The sequence below is a fragment of the Lethenteron reissneri genome, chromosome 59 (assembly GCF_015708825.2).
Source record: "Lethenteron reissneri isolate LAM-NWPU_2019-01 chromosome 59, ASM1570882v1, whole genome shotgun sequence".
NCBI lineage: Eukaryota > Metazoa > Chordata > Hyperoartia > Petromyzontiformes > Petromyzontidae > Lethenteron > Lethenteron reissneri.
In genome coordinates this window covers 1,878,664-1,897,163 of record NC_083837.1, presented here as the reverse complement: position 1 = coordinate 1,897,163, position 18,500 = coordinate 1,878,664, and the positions used below count along the sequence as shown (strand labels likewise).

The following is an 18,500-nucleotide window of genomic DNA, read 5'->3' as shown; positions in this document are numbered from 1 at the left end:
GCAGAGACACACGCAGAGACACACGCACACAGAGACACACGCAGAGACACGCAGACACACGCAGACACACGCAGACACACACGCAGAGACACACACAGACACATACAGAGACACACACACACACACAGACAGAGACACACACAGACACACGCAGACACACGCCAGACACACGCAGGCAGAGACACATACAGACACATGCAGACACACAGAGACACACGCAGAGACACGCAGACACACACAGACACACGCACAGACACACACAGACACACGCAGAGACACGCACAGACACACGCAGACACATACAGGCAGAGACGCACACAGACACACGCAGGCAGAGACACACACAGACACACGCAGGCAGAGACACACGCAGAGACACACACAGAGACACGCAGAGACACACGCAGAGACACACGCAGAGACACGCAGAGACACACACAGACACACGCAGAGACACACACAGACACACGCAGAGACACACACAGACAAACGCAGAGACACACGCAGGCGCACGCAGATGGACACATCCACAGACAGACATACGCAGACACACATTTTCAGGTTGGGGGGCATCAGTCAGCGTGAGGGGCCACCACCAAATGGTCAATCGTCTGCTGGATTACACATTGCCCATCACCATCAATATCATCATCAGCAGCGGCAACAGCATCAGCGGTACCAACATCAGCATCTCACTCATCACAATCATCATCAATGGCATCACCGTCACAATCACAATCATCATTATGAGAAAAATATCATCAATACCAGTGTTACTCACTGCCCATCACCATCAATATTATCATCAGCAGCGGCAACTGCATCAGCGGTACCAACATCAGCATCTCACTCATCACAATCATCATCAATGGTATCACCATCACAATCATCATCATCATCATCATCATGAGAAAAATATCATCAACACCAGTGTTACCCATTACCCATCACCATCAATATTATCATCAGCAGCGGAAACTGCATCAGCGGTACCAACATCAGCATCTCACTCATCACAATCATCATCAATGGTACCACCATCAAAATCATCATCATCATGAGAAAAATATCATCAACACCAGTGTTACTCATTACCCATCACCATCAATATTATCATCAGCAGCGGCAACAGCATCAGCGGTACCAACATCAGCATCTCACTCATCACAATCATCATCAATGGTATCACCGTCACAATCATCATCATCATGAGAAAAATATCATCAACACCAGTGTTACTCATTACCCATCACCATCAATATTATCATCAGCAGCGGCAACAGCATCAGCGGTACCAACATCAGCATCTCATCTCATCACAATCATCATCAATGGTACCACCATCACAATCATCGTCATCAGCAAAATTATCATCATCACCATCAGCATCGATATTATTAAAATCGGCAGCATCAGCAGATTACGATCATCAGCATCATCCACCACGATCAATAATATTGTCAACGTCATAAATCATCATCAATGGTACCACCATCACAATCATCGTCATCAGCAAAATTATCATCATCACCATCAGCATCGATATTATTAAAATCGGCAGCATCAGCAGATTACGATCATCAGCATCATCCACCACGATCAATAATATTGTCAACGTCATAAACAGCAGCCTTGGATGTACGTTAAACTTCTTTCGCAACGTACATAGCTAACCGTGCTTCATAATCAGCAGCGTCATCATCATCATCGCCATCGCCCTCTGGAGTGTATAAAATAAGTAACGCATTGTAGAATGTCGTACAGAGTGCCAATAAGCAAACGTCACCCTACCCCCGCCCCGACTGTGAAGACTGAAACCTGGTTAATGTTTGCCAACGTCGGGGGGGCAATAACGTTACAAGATTCTGCCGGAACTTTGTGGTCACGTGTCCCTCTGTCACTGCGAATGTGTACGTGTCAGCGTGTACGTGTCAGCGTGTACGTGTCAGCGTGTACGTGTCAGCGTGTACGTGTCAGCTCGTAGTGTAGCGGTTAGCGCTACGCTGCGCTACGAACCTAGCGACCCGGGTTCGATTCCCGCTCACGGCCAACACCCAGTGACGATTATCTGAACCGGTCCTGGGGCCTTCCCCTAGGTCGACTCAGCCTCAAATGAGTACCTGGTGCGGTGTGTAAACATCGTCACTGGGGAGACAAAGGCGGTCGGGCGTGGTGCTGGCCACCCACCCCCTCGTGTGCTGTTCCGGCCTTCATAGGTGCTCGCTAACAGCACTTGCCCCTATAGTCTGTTGAGGCTACACGGGGGATCTTGTCTTTGTTAGATGCGGGAGGGGAGCGGTGGTGCCGCGGTTTGCGTGCCACGCCCTACAAAGCCCGAGTTCGATACCCGGTTAAATGTCTGCACCGGTCCTGTGCCTCCCCTTTAGGTCGACTCAGCCTCAAGTACCCTGGTGCGAATTTCGATTTAAAGCTTCTTTCGTGACTGCAGGGATTCATCTTCTTGGTTCTTTCGGTAAAGTCATCACGTAGAAGGGAAATAATAAAATAATAAAAATAAAACATAATAAAATACAATTCTCACGACGTTTCGGCCACAACGCAAGCAGCCGTCCTCAGGTGAAGAACAGGTCTGTCGGAAAGACAGTGTCTGAATGAACAGGTCTGTCGGAAAGACAGCGTCTGAATGAACAGGTCTGTCGGAAAGACAGCGTCTGAATGAACAGGTCTGTCGGAAAGACAGCGTCTGAATGAACAGGTCTGTCGGAAAGACAGCCTCTGAATGAACAGGTCTATCGGAAAGACAGCGTCTGAATGAACAGGTCTGTCGGAAAGACAGCATCTGAATGAACAGGTCTATCGGAAAGACAGCGTCTGAATGAACAGTCTATCGGAAAGACAGCGTCTGAATGAACAGGTCTGTCGGAAAGACAGCGTCTGAATGAGCCATTCAGACGCTGTCTTCCTGACAGACCTGTTCTTCACCTGAGGACGGCTGCTTGGCGTTGTGGCCGAAACGTCGTGAGAATTATTTTATTATGTTTTATTTTTATTATTTATTATTTCCCTTCTACGTGATGACTTTACCGAAAGAACCAAGAAGATGAATCCCTGGTGCGGTGTATAAACATCGCCACTGGGGAGACAAAGGTGGCTGGGCGTGGTGTTGTCATTGACCTCCATGGGTGCTAACCACTTACAGCACTTTCCCCAACAGTCTATTAAGGCTATATGGGGGATCTTTGTATTTGTCTTTGTATGTAGGAATGTATGGGTGTGAGCCTCGTTCAAAGTACAAGTCCCATCGTGACATTACCGTACAGGTTAAAGTACACTGGCAAACACATCATGCATCTTTATCGAGGTGTGTGTGTGTCTGTCTCAGGCAGTCAACCCGTGGCACCTGCTGGGTCTGTCCCGTGACCTCCCGCCAGCGGGCGTTCGATACTTCCCGTGGCCTTGAAAGTGCACATAGCCTGGCACAAGCGCCGTGGTGACGTCACCGCCACTCAGTGGCGAATGGCGGTTGTTGTTGTGTGTCTAGGTAGATGTGTGTGTCTGTCTGCACGTGTACGTGTGTCTGTGTATAAACATCGCCACTAGGGAGACAAAGGCGGCCGGGCGTGGTGCTGGCCACCCACCCCCTCGTGTGCCGTGCCGGCCTTCATAGGTGCTCGCTAACAGCACTTGCCCCTACAGTCTGTTGAGGCTATACAGGCGGGGGAGAGAATCTTTGCTGATCTTAAAGGTGCACTGAAAAATGTTGACACTCCGACTGATGCTCCTGCTGTTGTGGAGTGACTCATGCAGCCAGCTATGGCTGCAGGGTTTGGTAGTACATGTTGTTTATGTCGTTTATTGTGAAAATTCGGTCACAGTTCCTATGATCACTGTTGTTTCATTGCTTTCATGGCTTTATTTTGGTGATTTTAGAAAAGTTTTTCGGTTTGGCCATGTTTGTTTGTTGTAGTACAGAGTTAGACTGATGGCCTAAATCTAAGTTGTCTTGTGGTTGTTGTTGTTTGACTTGCATCCCACTGGGATTTGTGCACACAGTGTTGGTATACGGTGTCTTTTGTCTGCAATATTTTGCTGTCTTTTCTTGGATTTTCTGTTTGCACTTAGTCACATAGTCACTTTAAGATGTTTTCTTGTTCATATTTTAGTTTTTTGTTTGTTGCGGTTGCACCCGATTCAAGAGCCGAATGGCTCACAGGGCTCTCTCTATACCTAATAAATGAAACTTGAAACTTGTCTTTGTGATTGTGACCGAGAGGATGAAGACAAATGAACGAATAGCGAATGAACGAAAACGGCAAACTTGAGCGAGTGACTCAGCGGACGGGCGAACGAATCTCAACAAACGAGCGGAGTAATTCCAGAATCATCTTCTTGGTTCTTTCGGTAAAGTCACGTAGAAGGGAAGTAATAAAATAATAAAAATAAAACTTATAAAATAATTCTCACGACGTTTCGGCCACAACGCAAGCAGCCGTCCTCAGGTGAAGAACAGGTCTGTTGAAAAGACAGCGTCTGAATGAACCCATTTATTTAATATTTTTCATTCATTCAGACGCTGTCTTTCCAACAGACCTGTTCTTCACCTGAGGACGGCTGCTTGCGTTGTGGCCGAAACGTCGTGAGAATTATTTAATGTTTTATTTTTATTATTTTATTATTTTCCTTCTACGTGGTGACTTTACCGAAAGAACCAAGAAGATGAATCCCTGCAGTCACGAAAGCGGTCGAATTGCCGATCTCACGAATCAACGAGCGAGTCCATCGCAAGCGGACGAATGACCGATAGAAACAACGACCGAATGAATGAATGAATGAGCGAGTGAAGGAGTGATTGAACCAACGACCGAATGAATGAATGAATGAATGAATGAGCGAGTGAACGAGTGATTGAACCAACGACCGAATGAATGAATGAATGAGTGAGTGAACGAGTGATTGAACCAACGACCGAATGAATGAATGAATGAGCGAGTGAAGGAGTGATTGAACCAACGACCGAATGAATGAATGAATGAGCGAGTGAACGAGTGATTGAACCAACGACCGAATGAATGAATGAATGAGCGAGTGAACGAGTGATTGAACCAACGACCGAATGAATGAATGAATGAGCGAACGAGTGAAGGAGTGATTGAACCAACGACCGAATGAATGAATGAATGAGCGAGTGAACGAGTGATTGAACCAACGACCGAATGAATGAATGAATGAGCGAGTGAACGAGTGATTGAACCAACGACCGAATGAATGAATGAGCGAGTGAAGGAGTGATTGAACCAACGACCGAATGAATGAATGAATGAGCGAACGAGTGAAGGAGTGATTGAACCAACGACCGAATGAATGAATGAATGAGCGAGTGAACGAGTGATTGAACCAACGACCGAATAAATGAATGAATGAGCGAGTGAACGAGTGATTGAACCAACGACCGAATGAATGAATGAATGAGCGAGTGAAGGAGTGATTGAACCAACGACCGAATGAATGAATGAATGAGTGAGTGAACGAGTGATTGAACCAACGACCGAATGAATGAATGAATGAGCGAGTGAACGAGTGATTGAACCAACGACCGAATGAATGAATGAATGAGTGAGTGAACGAGTGATTGAACCAACGACCGAATGAATGAATGAATGAGCGAGTGAACGAGTGATTGAACCAACGACCGAATGAATGAATGAATGAGCGAGTGAAGGAGTGATTGAACCAACGACCGAATGAATGAATGAATGAGTGAGTGAACGAGTGATTGAACCAACGACCGAATGAATGAATGAGCGAACGAGTGAAGGAGTGATTGAACCAACGACCGAATGAATGAATGAATGAGCGAGTGAAGGAGTGATTGAACCAACGACCGAATGAATGAATGAATGAGCGAGTGAACGAGTGATTGAACCAACGACCGAATGAATGAATGAATGAGCGAGTGAAGGAGTGATTGAACCAACGACCGAATGAATGAATGAATGAGCGAGTGAACGAGCGATTGAACCAACGACCGAATGAATGAATGAATGAGCGAGTGAACGAGTGATTGAACCAACGACCGAATGAATGAATGAATGAGCGAGTGAACGAGTGATTGAACCAACGACCGAATGAATGAATGAATGAGCGAACGAGTGAAGGAGTGATTGAACCAACGACCGAATGAATGAATGAATGAGCGAGTGAACGAGTGATTGAACCAACGACCGAATGAATGAATGAATGAGCGAGTGAACGAGTGATTGAACCAACGACCGAATGAATGAATGAGCGAGTGAAGGAGTGATTGAACCAACGACCGAATGAATGAATGAATGAGCGAACGAGTGAAGGAGTGATTGAACCAACGACCGAATGAATGAATGAATGAGCGAGTGAACGAGTGATTGAACCAACGACCGAATAAATGAATGAATGAGCGAGTGAACGAGTGATTGAACCAACGACCGAATGAATGAATGAATGAGCGAGTGAAGGAGTGATTGAACCAACGACCGAATGAATGAATGAATGAGTGAGTGAACGAGTGATTGAACCAACGACCGAATGAATGAGCGAACGAGTGAAGGAGTGAAGGAGTGAAGGAGTGACGGGGGCACAGCGGTATGACCTCAGTGAGGAGGGTCTCCTTCTTCTTGGAGGATAGGCTGACGTGTTTCTCCAGCTGCGTGTAGTACTTGTCGCTCTCCTTGTCAAACTTCTTCTTCTCGTCCTGAGACACACACAACAACAACCACAACCACAACAACAACCACAACAACCACAACAACCACGTGAGGATCACCACAACCACAACAACAACCACAACAACCACAACCACGCACACACCGCACGGGGATCACCACAACAACCACAACAACCCACACACACCGGGTGAAGACCACCACAATAACCACAACAACCACGTGAGGATCACCACAACCACAACAACCACAACAACCACAACCACGCACACACCGCACGGGGATCACCACAACAACCACAACAACCACAACAACCCACACACACCGGGTGAAGACCACCACAACAACCACAACAACCCCAACAACTACAACAACCACAACAACCACGTACACACACACCACGTGAGGATCACCACAACAACCACAACAACAACCACGCACACACCACGCGAGGATCACCACAACAACCACATTTGGAGTTTGCGTGTCTCTCTCTCTCTCCGTGGTGAGATGTTAACTACCTCGCCTGGTCTACAGGAGGTCGTGGGTTCGATCCCGACCCTGACGATGCCTGCTGTATATTTGGAGTTTGCGTGTCTCTCTCTGTGGTGAGATGTTGACTACCTCGCCTGGTATACAGGAGGCTGTGGGTTCGATCCCGACCCTGACGATGCCTGCTGTACATTTGGAGTTTGCGTGTCTCTCTCTCTGTGGTGAGATGTCAACTACCTCGCCTGGTCTACAGGAGGCCGTGGGTTCAATCCTGACCCTGACGCCTGCTGCTGTTTATTTGGAGTCTCTCTCTCTCCCCGTGGTCGCGTGGATTTTTATCTGGGTCCTCCGTGTTCTTCCCTCCACATTTAGAATCAACGTCACGCGTTTAGAGCGTTCGCCTGCTATAAATGTATACGTGATGAGCCGCTACGTTGAGCTATCATTTGTGGTTCACACTGCTTATATGTCTGTCTATATGTCTCTGGTTCTGTGTTGTATCTCTCTCTCTCAAATTTAGCATTCTCAGGAAGAACGTAATCAACCAGGTAGGGTGTTGACCGTTATGTTATCCGACTCTCTCTGCTGTATTACATTACATTTCTAACTCTACTAGATTTGTGTTTCTATTTCATTTATACCTGATGACGATTGCTCGTGTTGCAATCGAAACGTCGTATGCTAGTATTTAATTTATTATTTTATTTTTCGATTTAAAGCTTCTTCCGTGACTGCAGGGATTCATCTTCTTGGTTCTTTCGGTAAAGTCACCACGAGGTAGTCAACATCTCACCACAGAGAGAGAGAGACACGCAAACTCTAAATATACAGCAGGCGTCGTCAGGGTCGAGATCGAACCCAGGACCTCCTGTATACCAGGCGAGGTAGTTAACATCTCGTCACCGTTGGCAACCCTTGCGATCCGGATGATCAAGCAGTTGCGATTCCATCTCATGTAACAACTCTGAGGCTTAAAGTTGCGTTCAGAATGGGTCAGCCTTGACGGGAGGTTACCGCAACCCCCGAGTTACACAAGGACAGATGGGTTAGTGTTGCAGCATGTGAGCGGGTGAGTTGGTGTTCGAATGGGCGGGCAAGTGAGTGAATGTGTGCGATTCGCTGCTTGCGTGAGCGAGTAGACTAGTGAGTGGGTGAGTGGGTGAGTGTGTCGGTAACTGGCTGCGTTTCGATTTAAAGCTTTCGTGACTGCAGGGATTCATCTTCTTGGTTCTTTCGGTAAAGTCACGTAGAAGGGAAGTAATAAAATAATAGAAATAAAACATAACAAAATAATTCTCACGACGTTTCGGCCACAACGCAAGCAGCCGTCTTCAGGTGGAGAACAGGTCTGTCAGAGTCTGCCTTCTCAACAGACCTGTTCTTCACCTGAGGATGGCTGCTTGCGTTGTGGCCGAAACGTCGTGAGAATTATTTTGTTATGTTTTATTTTTATTATTTTATTACTTCCCTTCTACGTGACTTTACCGAAAGAACCAAGAAGATGAACTGGCTGAGTCTCTAATAGCAACACAACTTTTAAACTAAACTTTCATTAATTTCAGATCATCTTTACGAAAGCCATCGTAACCACGTATTTACGAACGGATGAGTGAGTATGTAAAAGAGTGAGTGAGTGGATGAGTGGGTGGGCGAGCGAGCGGGCGAGTGTGTAGGTGGGCAAGTAAGTATGAGTAACTGGCTGAGTGAGACTCACACAGACCCACAGATTTATGTAAAGTCCCATAGACTCCAGATAAAGAGCCATAAATTTAAACCAGTAGAAACCAGTTAACGGGTTGCTTAACATGTAGCAATGTCTCTAGCGATGGCCGTAACACGTTCAGCTTTTTTACTGAGAAACAAAGAGAGTTGCCACAGCAAAGACTTGCATAGAGACCCATAGACTCACACAGAGAACTACAGACTCACACAGACCCACAGACTCACACAGAAACTCACACAGAGACCCACAGACTCACATAGAAACCCACAGACTCACACAGAGATCCATAGAACCACACAGCGACCCGTAGACTCACACAGAGACGCATAGACTCACACAGAGAACCATAGACTCACACAGAGACACAGACTTGCATAAAGACCCATAGACTCACACAGAGACCCATAGACTCACACAGAGACCCACAGACTCACACAGAGACTCATAGACTCACACAGAGACCCACAGACTCACACAGAGACCCACAGACTCGCACAGAGACCCACAGACTCACACAGAGACCCACAGACTCACACAGAGACCCACAGACTCACACAGAGACCCACAGACTCGCACAGAGACCCACAGACTCACACAGAGACCCACAGACTCACACAGAGACCCACAGACTCACACAGAGACCCGATAGACTCACAAAGACATGCATAGACTCACACAGTGACCCATAGACTCACACAGAGACGCATAGACTCACACAGAGAAGCATAGACTCACACAGAGACACAGACTTGCATAAAGACCCATATACTCACACAGAAACCCATAGACTCACACAGAGAACTACAGACTCACACAGACCCACAGACTCACACAGAAACTCACACAGAGACCCACAGACTCACACATAGAGACCCACAGACTCACACAGAGACCCACAGACTCACACAGAGACCCACAGACTCGCACAGAGACCCACAGACTCGCACAGAGACCCACAGACTCACACAGAGACCCACAGACTCACACATAGAGACCCACAGACTCACACAGAGACCCACAGACTCACACAGAGACCCACATACGTACCTTGGCAGCGCCAATTTGATCTTTGCGAAACCTCTCCAACGGAGTGATCAACACGTCGCACACGCTAGCTATCTGTAAACAAACGGTAAAGACAACAACAATTGAAACGGACTTAATCGGAAACTGTGTTGAGGCTTGTGGGTCAGTGTTGAGACTGTGTGTCAGTGTTGAGTCTGTGTGTCAGTGTTGTGTGTCAGTGTTGAGGCTGTGTGTCAGTGTTGTGTGTCAGTGTTGTGTGTCAGCGTTGAGGCTGTGTGTCAGTGTTGTGTGTCAGTGTTGTGTGTCAGTGTTGTGTGTCAGCGTTGAGGCTGTGTGTCAGTGTTGTGTGTCAGTGTTGAGTCTGTGTGTCAGTGTTGTGTGTCAGTGTTGTGTGTCAGTGTTGAGTCTGTGTGTCAGTGTTGTGTGTCAGTGTTGAGGCTGTGTGTCAGTGTTGCGTCAGCGTTGAGACTGTCAGTGTTGAGTCTGTGTGTCAGTGTTGTGTGTCAGTGTTGAGTCTGTGTGTCAGTGTTGAGTCTGTGTGTCAGCGTTGAGTGTCAGTGTTGAGTCTGTGTGTCAGTGTTGTGTGTCAGTGTTGAGTCTGTGTGTCAGTGTTGTGTGTCAGTGTTGAGTCTGTGTGTCAGTGTTATGTGTCAGTGTTGAGTCTGTGTGTCAGTGTTGTGTGTCAGTGTTGAGTCTGTGTGTCAGTGTTGTGTGTCAGTGTTGAGTCTGTGTGTCAGTGTTGTGTGTCAGTGTTGAGTCTGTGTGTCAGTGTTGTGTGTCAGTGTTGAGTCTGTGTGTCAGTGTTGTGTGTCAGTGTTGAGTCTGTGTGTCAGTGTTGTGTGTCAGTGTTGAGTCTGTGTGTCAGTGTTGTGTGTCAGTGTTGAGTCTGTGTGTCAGTGTTGTGTGTCAGTGTTGAGTCTGTGTGTCAGTGTTGTGTGTCAGTGTTGAGTCTGTGTGTCAGTGTTGTGTGTCAGTGTTGAGTCTGTGTGTCAGTGTTGTGTGTCAGTGTTGAGTCTGTGTGTCAGTGTTGTGTGTCAGTGTTGAGTCTGTGTGTCAGTGTTGTGTGTCAGTGTTGAGTCTGTGTGTCAGTGTTGTGTGTCAGTGTTGAGTCTGTGTGTCAGTGTTGTGTGTCAGTGTTGAGTCTGTGTGTCAGTGTTGTGTGTCAGTGTTGAGTCTGTGTGTCAGCGTTGAGTGTCAGTGTTGAGTCTGTGTGTCAGTGTTGTGTGTCAGTGTTGAGTCTGTGTGTCAGTGTTGTGTGTCAGTGTTGAGTCTGTGTGTCAGTGTTGTGTGTCAGTGTTGAGTCTGTGTGTCAGTGTTGTGTGTCAGTGTTGAGTCTGTGTGTCAGTGTTGTGTGTCAGTGTTGAGTCTGTGTGTCAGTGTTGTGTGTCAGTGTTGAGTCTGTGTGTCAGTGTTGTGTGTCAGTGTTGAGTCTGTGTGTCAGCGTTGAGTGTCAGTGTTGAGTCTGTGTGTCAGTGTTGTGTGTCAGTGTTGAGTCTGTGTGTCAGTGTTGTGTGTCAGCGTTGAGTCTGTGTGTCAGCGTTGAGTCTGTGTGTCAGCGTTGAGGCTCAACGTTATCTCCTGCAGCCTCAACACCGACACGGTTTGCCTGGATCGCACGCACCATCCTCTCCCTCTCGTCCTCCATGGAGCCCAGGAGCTTTGCGAACTCTTGGAGTGATCCGGCTAAACAGCACGAAGCACGGGGACAGGGAGGGGAGCAGTTACAGCGACGACGAGAAAAAACAAGGAACCCTAATTAGCATGCCGGGCTCGTTATCGTCTGTGTGTGCGTTGAACTTCTTTCACACCATACATGCTGGTCAAAAGGCGCTGTGGAAGGACACCACAAACACGATGATATCATATCATGGGACCTCCTTTGCCAGTACCAAAATATACTAAAAGGGGTTTTTCCCCCTTTTTTCTGGCAACAAAACTGACACCTTTTGCAAGGAGTCATGCTTACATTAACCACAATACTTGCAGTCAAATGCAAACAAAAAACACAACTCTGATAATTTATGCACTGTCCTTGAAACTGATTGGTCCACACCAGAGACAGCTTTCTTTAGAGCCTAGTCTCATATGGTGTTCGACCAGATGACGCCAAAAGGCGCACACAGTTCAAAGACAACTCACTACCAGAGTAATGAGAGCTCGGGGTCAGCAGCTACATCATGGGACCTTCTTTGCCAGTACCAAAATATACTCATAGGGGTTTTTCCCCTTTTTTTCCGGCAACAAAACTGACACCTTTTGCAAGGAATCATGCTTACATCAACCACAATACTTGCAGTCAAATGCAAACAAAAAACAATACTCTGATAATAGATGCATTGTCCTTGAAGCTGATTGGTCCACACCAGAGACAGCTTTCTTTTCTTGTTTTTTGTCTCTGGTGTGGACCAATCAGTTTCAAGGACAATGCATTTATTATCATAGCATGTTTTTTGTTTGCATTTTGGCTGCAAGTATTGCGGTTAATGCAGACGTGAATTTCAGTTTTATTGCCAGAAAAAAGTGGGAAAATCCCTATTATCATATTTTGGTACTGGCAAAGGAGGTCTAATGATGTAGAACAAGCAAGTTCTTGCGACACCGTGCGCACCCTCACCTACACCGTCACCTCTAGTCCTCGCCCTCACCCGGTTCAGCGACGTCCACGCGAGAACTCGGGCTACGTGACGTGGGTACGCGAGCGAGTGAACGAGCGTGCGAGCGGGCGTGCGAGCGTGTGCGCCACTCACTGATGCTGACTTCGTCGTCCGTGGAGGCGTCGCCGATGCAGTCGAACTTGAAGCTGGCCAGCGACTGAGCGAACTTCCTCTTGGCCTGTGACAAATCTGCAAAACGACGACACAGACCCAAGCGCAGTCTGTCAGCGGGGGGCGGGCGGGCGGGTGCACGGGTGGCCTCGCCGGGGACGTTGAGCCAGCAAGGCTGAGACGCTGGGTTCAAGCCCAGAGTCAGAGTGACTTTCTCTCGTTCTCTTAGATAATTCACGATGGCCGTGTCAGAGACACTGAACCAGCAAGGCTGAGACGCTGGGTTCAAGCCCAGAGTCAGGATGTCTCTCTCTCTCTCATTCTCTTAGCGAATTCACGATGGCCGTGTCAGAGACACTGAACAAGCAAGACTGAGATGCTGGGTTCAAGCCCAAGTCAGGGTGTCTCTCTCGTTCTCTTAGCGAATTCACGATGGCCGTGTCAGAGACACTGAACCAGCAAGGCTGAGACGCTGGGTTCAAGCCCAGAGTCAGGATGTCTCTCTCTCTCTCGTTCTCTTAGCGAATTCACGATGGCCGTGTCAGAGACACTGAACCAGCACGGCTGAGACGCTGGGTTCAAGCCCAGAGTCAGGATGTCTCTCCATAAAGAGGTTCACGATGGCCGTGTCAGAGACACTGAACCAGCACGGCTGAGACGCTGGGTTCAAGCCCAGAGTCAGGATGTCTCTCCATAAAGAGGTTCACGATGGCCGTGTCAGAGACACTGAACCAGCACGGCTGAGACGCTGGGTTCAAGCCCAGAGTCAGGATGTCTCTCCATAAAGAGGTTCACGATGGCCGTGTCAGAGACACTGAACCAGCACGGCTGAGACGCTGGGTTCAAGCCCAGAGTCAGGGTGTCTCTCCATAAAGAGGTTCACGATGGCCGTGTCAGAGACACTGAACCAGCACGGCTGAGACGCTGGGTTCAAGCCCAGAGTCAGGGTGTCTCTCCATAAAGAGGTTCACGATGGCCGTGTCAGAGACACTGAACCAGCACGGCTGAGACGCTGGGTTCAAGCCCAGAGTCAGGATGTCTCTCCATAAAGAGGTTCACGATGGCCGTGTCAGAGACACTGAACCAGCACGGCTGAGACGCTGGGTTCAAGCCCAGAGTCAGGATGTCTCTCCATAAAGAGGTTCACGATGGCCGTGTCAGAGACACTGAACCAGCACGGCTGAGACGCTGGGTTCAAGCCCAGAGTCAGGGTGTCTCTCCATAAAGAGGTTCACGATGGCCGTGTCAGAGACACTGAACCAGCACGGCTGAGACGCTGGGTTCAAGCCCAGAGTCAGGATGTCTCTCCATAAAGAGGTTCACGATGGCCGTGTCAGAGACACTGAACCAGCACGGCTGAGACGCTGGGTTCAAGCCCAGAGTCAGGGTGTCTCTCCATAAAGAGGTTCACGATGGCCGTGTCAGAGACACTGAACCAGCACGGCTGAGACGCTGGGTTCAAGCCCAGAGTCAGGGTGTCTCTCCATAAAGAGGTTCACGATGGCCGTGTCAGAGACACTGAACCAGCAAGGCTGAGACGCTGGGTTCAAGCCCAGAGTCAGGGTGTCTCTCCATAAAGAGGTTCACGATGGCCGTGTCAGAGACACTGAACCAGCAAGGCTGAGACGCTGGGTTCAAGCCCAGAGTCAGGATGTCTCTCCATAAAGAGGTTCACGATGGCCGTGTCAGAGACACTGATACCAGCACGGCGAAGATAATGGGGGTTTAAGAGTCAAACCCTGGCTTTGTCCCTTGCACGGGGGTTCATAATGACCGTGTCAAAGACGCCACCAGCAGCGTTGAAATCCTGGCTCCGAGCCCTGACACAGGGATGTCTCTCTCTCTCTCGCCTCTCTCTTTCAGGGGATGCACAATGCGTTGATCTTCTCCATCAAGAAGGTCACAATGGCCATGTCGGGAACACCGAGCCAGACAACCGAGACCCCCTTCGGGTTCGAATTGCGGCTTCAGCGAGCGAACAAACCGAGGTTGTTTAGCGTGGCGAGCACGGACACCGATGACCGCACAAAAACAATCAACGACATGAAGTTTGGATTTTTCGCTTTCGTTAAACATTCAGCCCCCCGCCACCCCCATCTAACCGAGGCGACAAGTCGAGCCTGTGTGCGGTCATCGCCCGCGTGTGTGCGCGCACCTAGCCTGGCACAAGCGCCGTGGTGACGTCACCGCCACTGACCGCCGGCGAATGGCGGTTGTTGTTGTCGTCGAGTACGGGGAGCGGTGGTGCAGCGGTTAGCGCGCTTGCGCTTCAAGGCCGATCGAACCGAGTTCGATTCCCGCTCACTGCCATCCAACACCAGTGGCGATTTTCTGAACTGGTCCTGGGCCTCTCCTAGGTCGACTCAGCCTCAAAAAAGTACCTGGTACAGTGTGTAAACATCTCCGCTGGGGAGACGGAGGCAGCCTCCCCTTGCGTGCCGTGCCGGCTTTCGTAGGTGCCACTCGCTAGCAAACACTTGCCCCACTCACTAGCAAACACTTGCCCCAACATTCTTTGGTTCTTTCGGTAAAGTGACGTATAAAGATAAAATAATAAAATAAATTAAATGCTAGCATACGGCGTTTCGATTGCAACACGAGCAATCATCATCAGGTATAAATGAAATAGAAACACAAATCTAGTATACAGTGATACCTCGGTTCACGAACGCTTCTGTTCACGAACAACTCGGTTCACGAACAGAAAAGTTCATAACAATACGCTCCGGTTCACGAACTCCGCTTCTGTTCACGAACAGAAGCCGCGGCCATTTTAATGCTATTTCCAGGCTGTCACGTGGTCGTGACTTCCTGTAGGAAGATCGTGGAGAGAAGAAGAGACACTGAAAGAAGTACTGTGAGTACTGTGAAGACACTTTCAGTGACTTTTTGCTTTTTGGTGTGCTTTTTAGCACATACAGTACTGTACTGTACTACTGTACTGTACAATACTGTACTTACTGTATTGTACAGTTCACCCGTTTGAGTGCTTACTGAAGTCATCTCAAGCCAGGTTAGTGTTCTCTCTTTATACATTACTATACTGTACAGTACTAATGTGTATTGTAATGTGTTTCATATTTTTGTGCTTCAAAAGCCAAAGAAAAGGTCAGAACGGATTAACCGGGATTTACATTGAACCCTGTGGGGAAATATGCCTCGGTTCACGACCAATTCGGTTCGCGACCCGAGTCAGTTCACGAATTAAGTTTGTGAACCGAGGTATCACTGTACTTAGAAATGTAATGTAATACAACAGAGAGAGTCGGATAACAATACGTTCTTCCTGAGAATGCTGCATTTGAGAGAGAGATCAAACACAGAACCAGAGACATATAGACAGACATATAAGCAGAGACAGATATCACAGAGATACATAGAGACAAACATAGGCACTCTCTCTCTATGTATCTCTGTGATATCTGTCTGCTTATATGTCTGTCTATATGTCTCTGGTTCTGTGTTTTATCTCTCTCTCAAATTTAGCATCCTCAGCATTCTCAGGAAGAACGTAATCAACCAGGTAGGGTGTTGACTGTTAAGTTATCCGACTCTCTGTTGTATTACATTACATTTCTAAGTCTACTAGATTTGTGTTTCTATTTCATTTATACCTGATGACGATTGCTCGTGTTGCAATCGAAACGTCGTATGCTAGCATTTAATTTAATTTATTATTTTATCTTTACACGTCACTTTACCGAAAGAACCAAAGAATAATTCCTGCAGTCACGAAAGCTCCAAATTTAGTTTTTACTTGCCCCAACAGTCTGTTAAAGACCGTCTTTGAGTAGCGAGAGTGGCGGCGTAGTGGTTAGCGCGCTGCGCTACGAGCCCGGCTACCAGAGTTCGATTCCCGCTCACGGCCAATGAGGGCGACGAACATCTGAATAATCTCCCGGGCCTCCTACGCAAGGAGGCCGGCTACGCTTCAAGCGAGCACCTGGTGCGGTGTCGAGTCAACATCAACGCTGGCGGGGAGACAAAGGTGGCTGGGGAGTGGTGGCCGGGGCGTGGAATGTTCCAGCCACACCGACGCCCCCCCCCCCCGCCCCACCTCGTGTGTCATGCTGGACTTCGCTGGGCGCGAGTAAGGAATCAACGAGCGACGGGGTCACCGTCAAAAGGTCGCGAGGGCCGATCTCCGTTGGGAAGCGTCGCTATTCGATTCCATGCGCGCGTGCCCCAACTCTCCCGGACTTAAATTTCGATTTGAAAGCTTCTTTCGTGACTGCAGGGATTCATCTTTTTGGTTCTTTCGGTAAAGTCACGTGACTCTCCCGCACTTGTTTTTAAGCGAGTCAATTTTTTTTGCTCAAACTAAAATAAATAAATGTACGCACGTGTAAATGTTAAATAAGTAAATAACGGCTTATCTGCCGGCTAAAACCAGCGAGCGCCAGAGAGAGAGAGAGGGGGGGGGGGGCAGGCAGGATTTCCTGCCCGAGGTCAAAGTTCGTATCAGCGTTAAAGCGTAAACATCCACCCCCTCCCTGGCATGCCCCCCCCTCTCTCCTCCTGTGGGGGGCTGTTGAGTGTACAGGCGGATGGGAGGGGTGGGGCTAAGTTCTGGGCTACGAAGTAACGGAGGGCAGAGGGGGGGTCGGTAATGCACTAGGTGGGGAGGGGGGCTCCATTTCATTCTTTGCACAAGGTGTGGCCTCATGCCAACCAGGGGACAAGACTGAGAGAGAGAGAGAGACACCCACATCAGGGGTTGGGACCCCTCAGATAGACTCCAAGACCCCCAGACCCAGAGCTTGAACCCAGGACCTCAACGGTGCTGGATCAGTGTTTCTGACACGGCCATCAAAGACCCCCCTGAGAGAGAGAGACACAGACCCCCAGACTCAAGGCTTGAACCCAGGACCTCAGCGGTGCGAGGTCAGTGTCTGACACGGCCATCACGAACCCCTCAGACAAACACACAAACCCCTAGACCCCCAGGACTTGCACCTAGGTCCTGAACGGTACCGGCTCAGTGTATCTGACATGGCCATCATGAACCCCTCAGACAAACACACATACCCCTAGACCCCCAGGACTTGAACCTAGGTCCTGAACGGTACCGGCTCAGTGTATCTGACATGGCCATCATGAACCCCTCAGACAAACACACAGACCCCTAGACCCCCAGGACTTGCACCTAGGTCCTGAACGGTACCGGCTCAGTGTATCTGACACGGCCATCACGAACCCCTCAGACAAACACACAGACCCCTAGACCCCCAGGACTTGAACCTAGGTCCTGAACGGTACCGGCTCAGTGTATCTGACACGGCCATCACGAACCCCTCAGACAAACACACAGACCCCTCTACCCCCAGACTCAAGGCTTGAACTCAGGAGCTCAGCGGTGCTCGCTCAGTGTCTCTGACATGGTCGTTATGAACCCCCCTGAGAGAGAGAAACACACCCAGAGACCCTTGAATCTAAGTTCCTTAGCGGTGTAAGAATTGTCGTTTTTTTATTTTCATGGTTATTAATGTGATAGCACTTCGGGGTGGCCGATTCGTTCCATCAAGGCGCCGGGGCATTATCACTGGCGTAGGGGAGGGCGCTCATCCAGCAGTGGATTGAGAAAGGCCTGCTGATGATGCTGCTGCTAATGATGCTGCTGATGCTGCTGCTGATGATGCTGCTGATGCTGCTGCTACCGCCAAAGCTGTGTAAACAACACATCAGTGCTACGAACCTTCCTCTGTCTGTGCCGGTCACTGTCCTGGCAGATGCCAATAATCGGGATTAGCACCGCCGGTCAAATCCACCGCAAGGCCACTTACGCCTTAAGTCGTTGCGGACACCGCTAACGAGCCGAAGTCGTTAATCCACCGA

The 18,500-nt window shown here is 48.8% G+C and overlaps 1 protein-coding gene across 1 annotated transcript in view; it reads right to left on the bottom strand.

Moving 5' to 3' along the window:
- Positions 1-14,578, bottom strand: part of LOC133357724 (rho GTPase-activating protein 26-like) — a 38,951-nt gene extending 24,373 nt beyond the window's left edge. The window contains 5 exon segments of the mRNA XM_061575818.1: positions 6,587-6,688; positions 9,922-9,993; positions 11,522-11,583; positions 12,648-12,775; positions 14,538-14,578. Of these exon segments, the coding sequence (XP_061431802.1) occupies positions 6,587-6,688; positions 9,922-9,993; positions 11,522-11,583; positions 12,648-12,775; positions 14,538-14,578 (405 nt within the window).
- Positions 14,579-18,500: the final 3,922 nt, after the last annotated feature.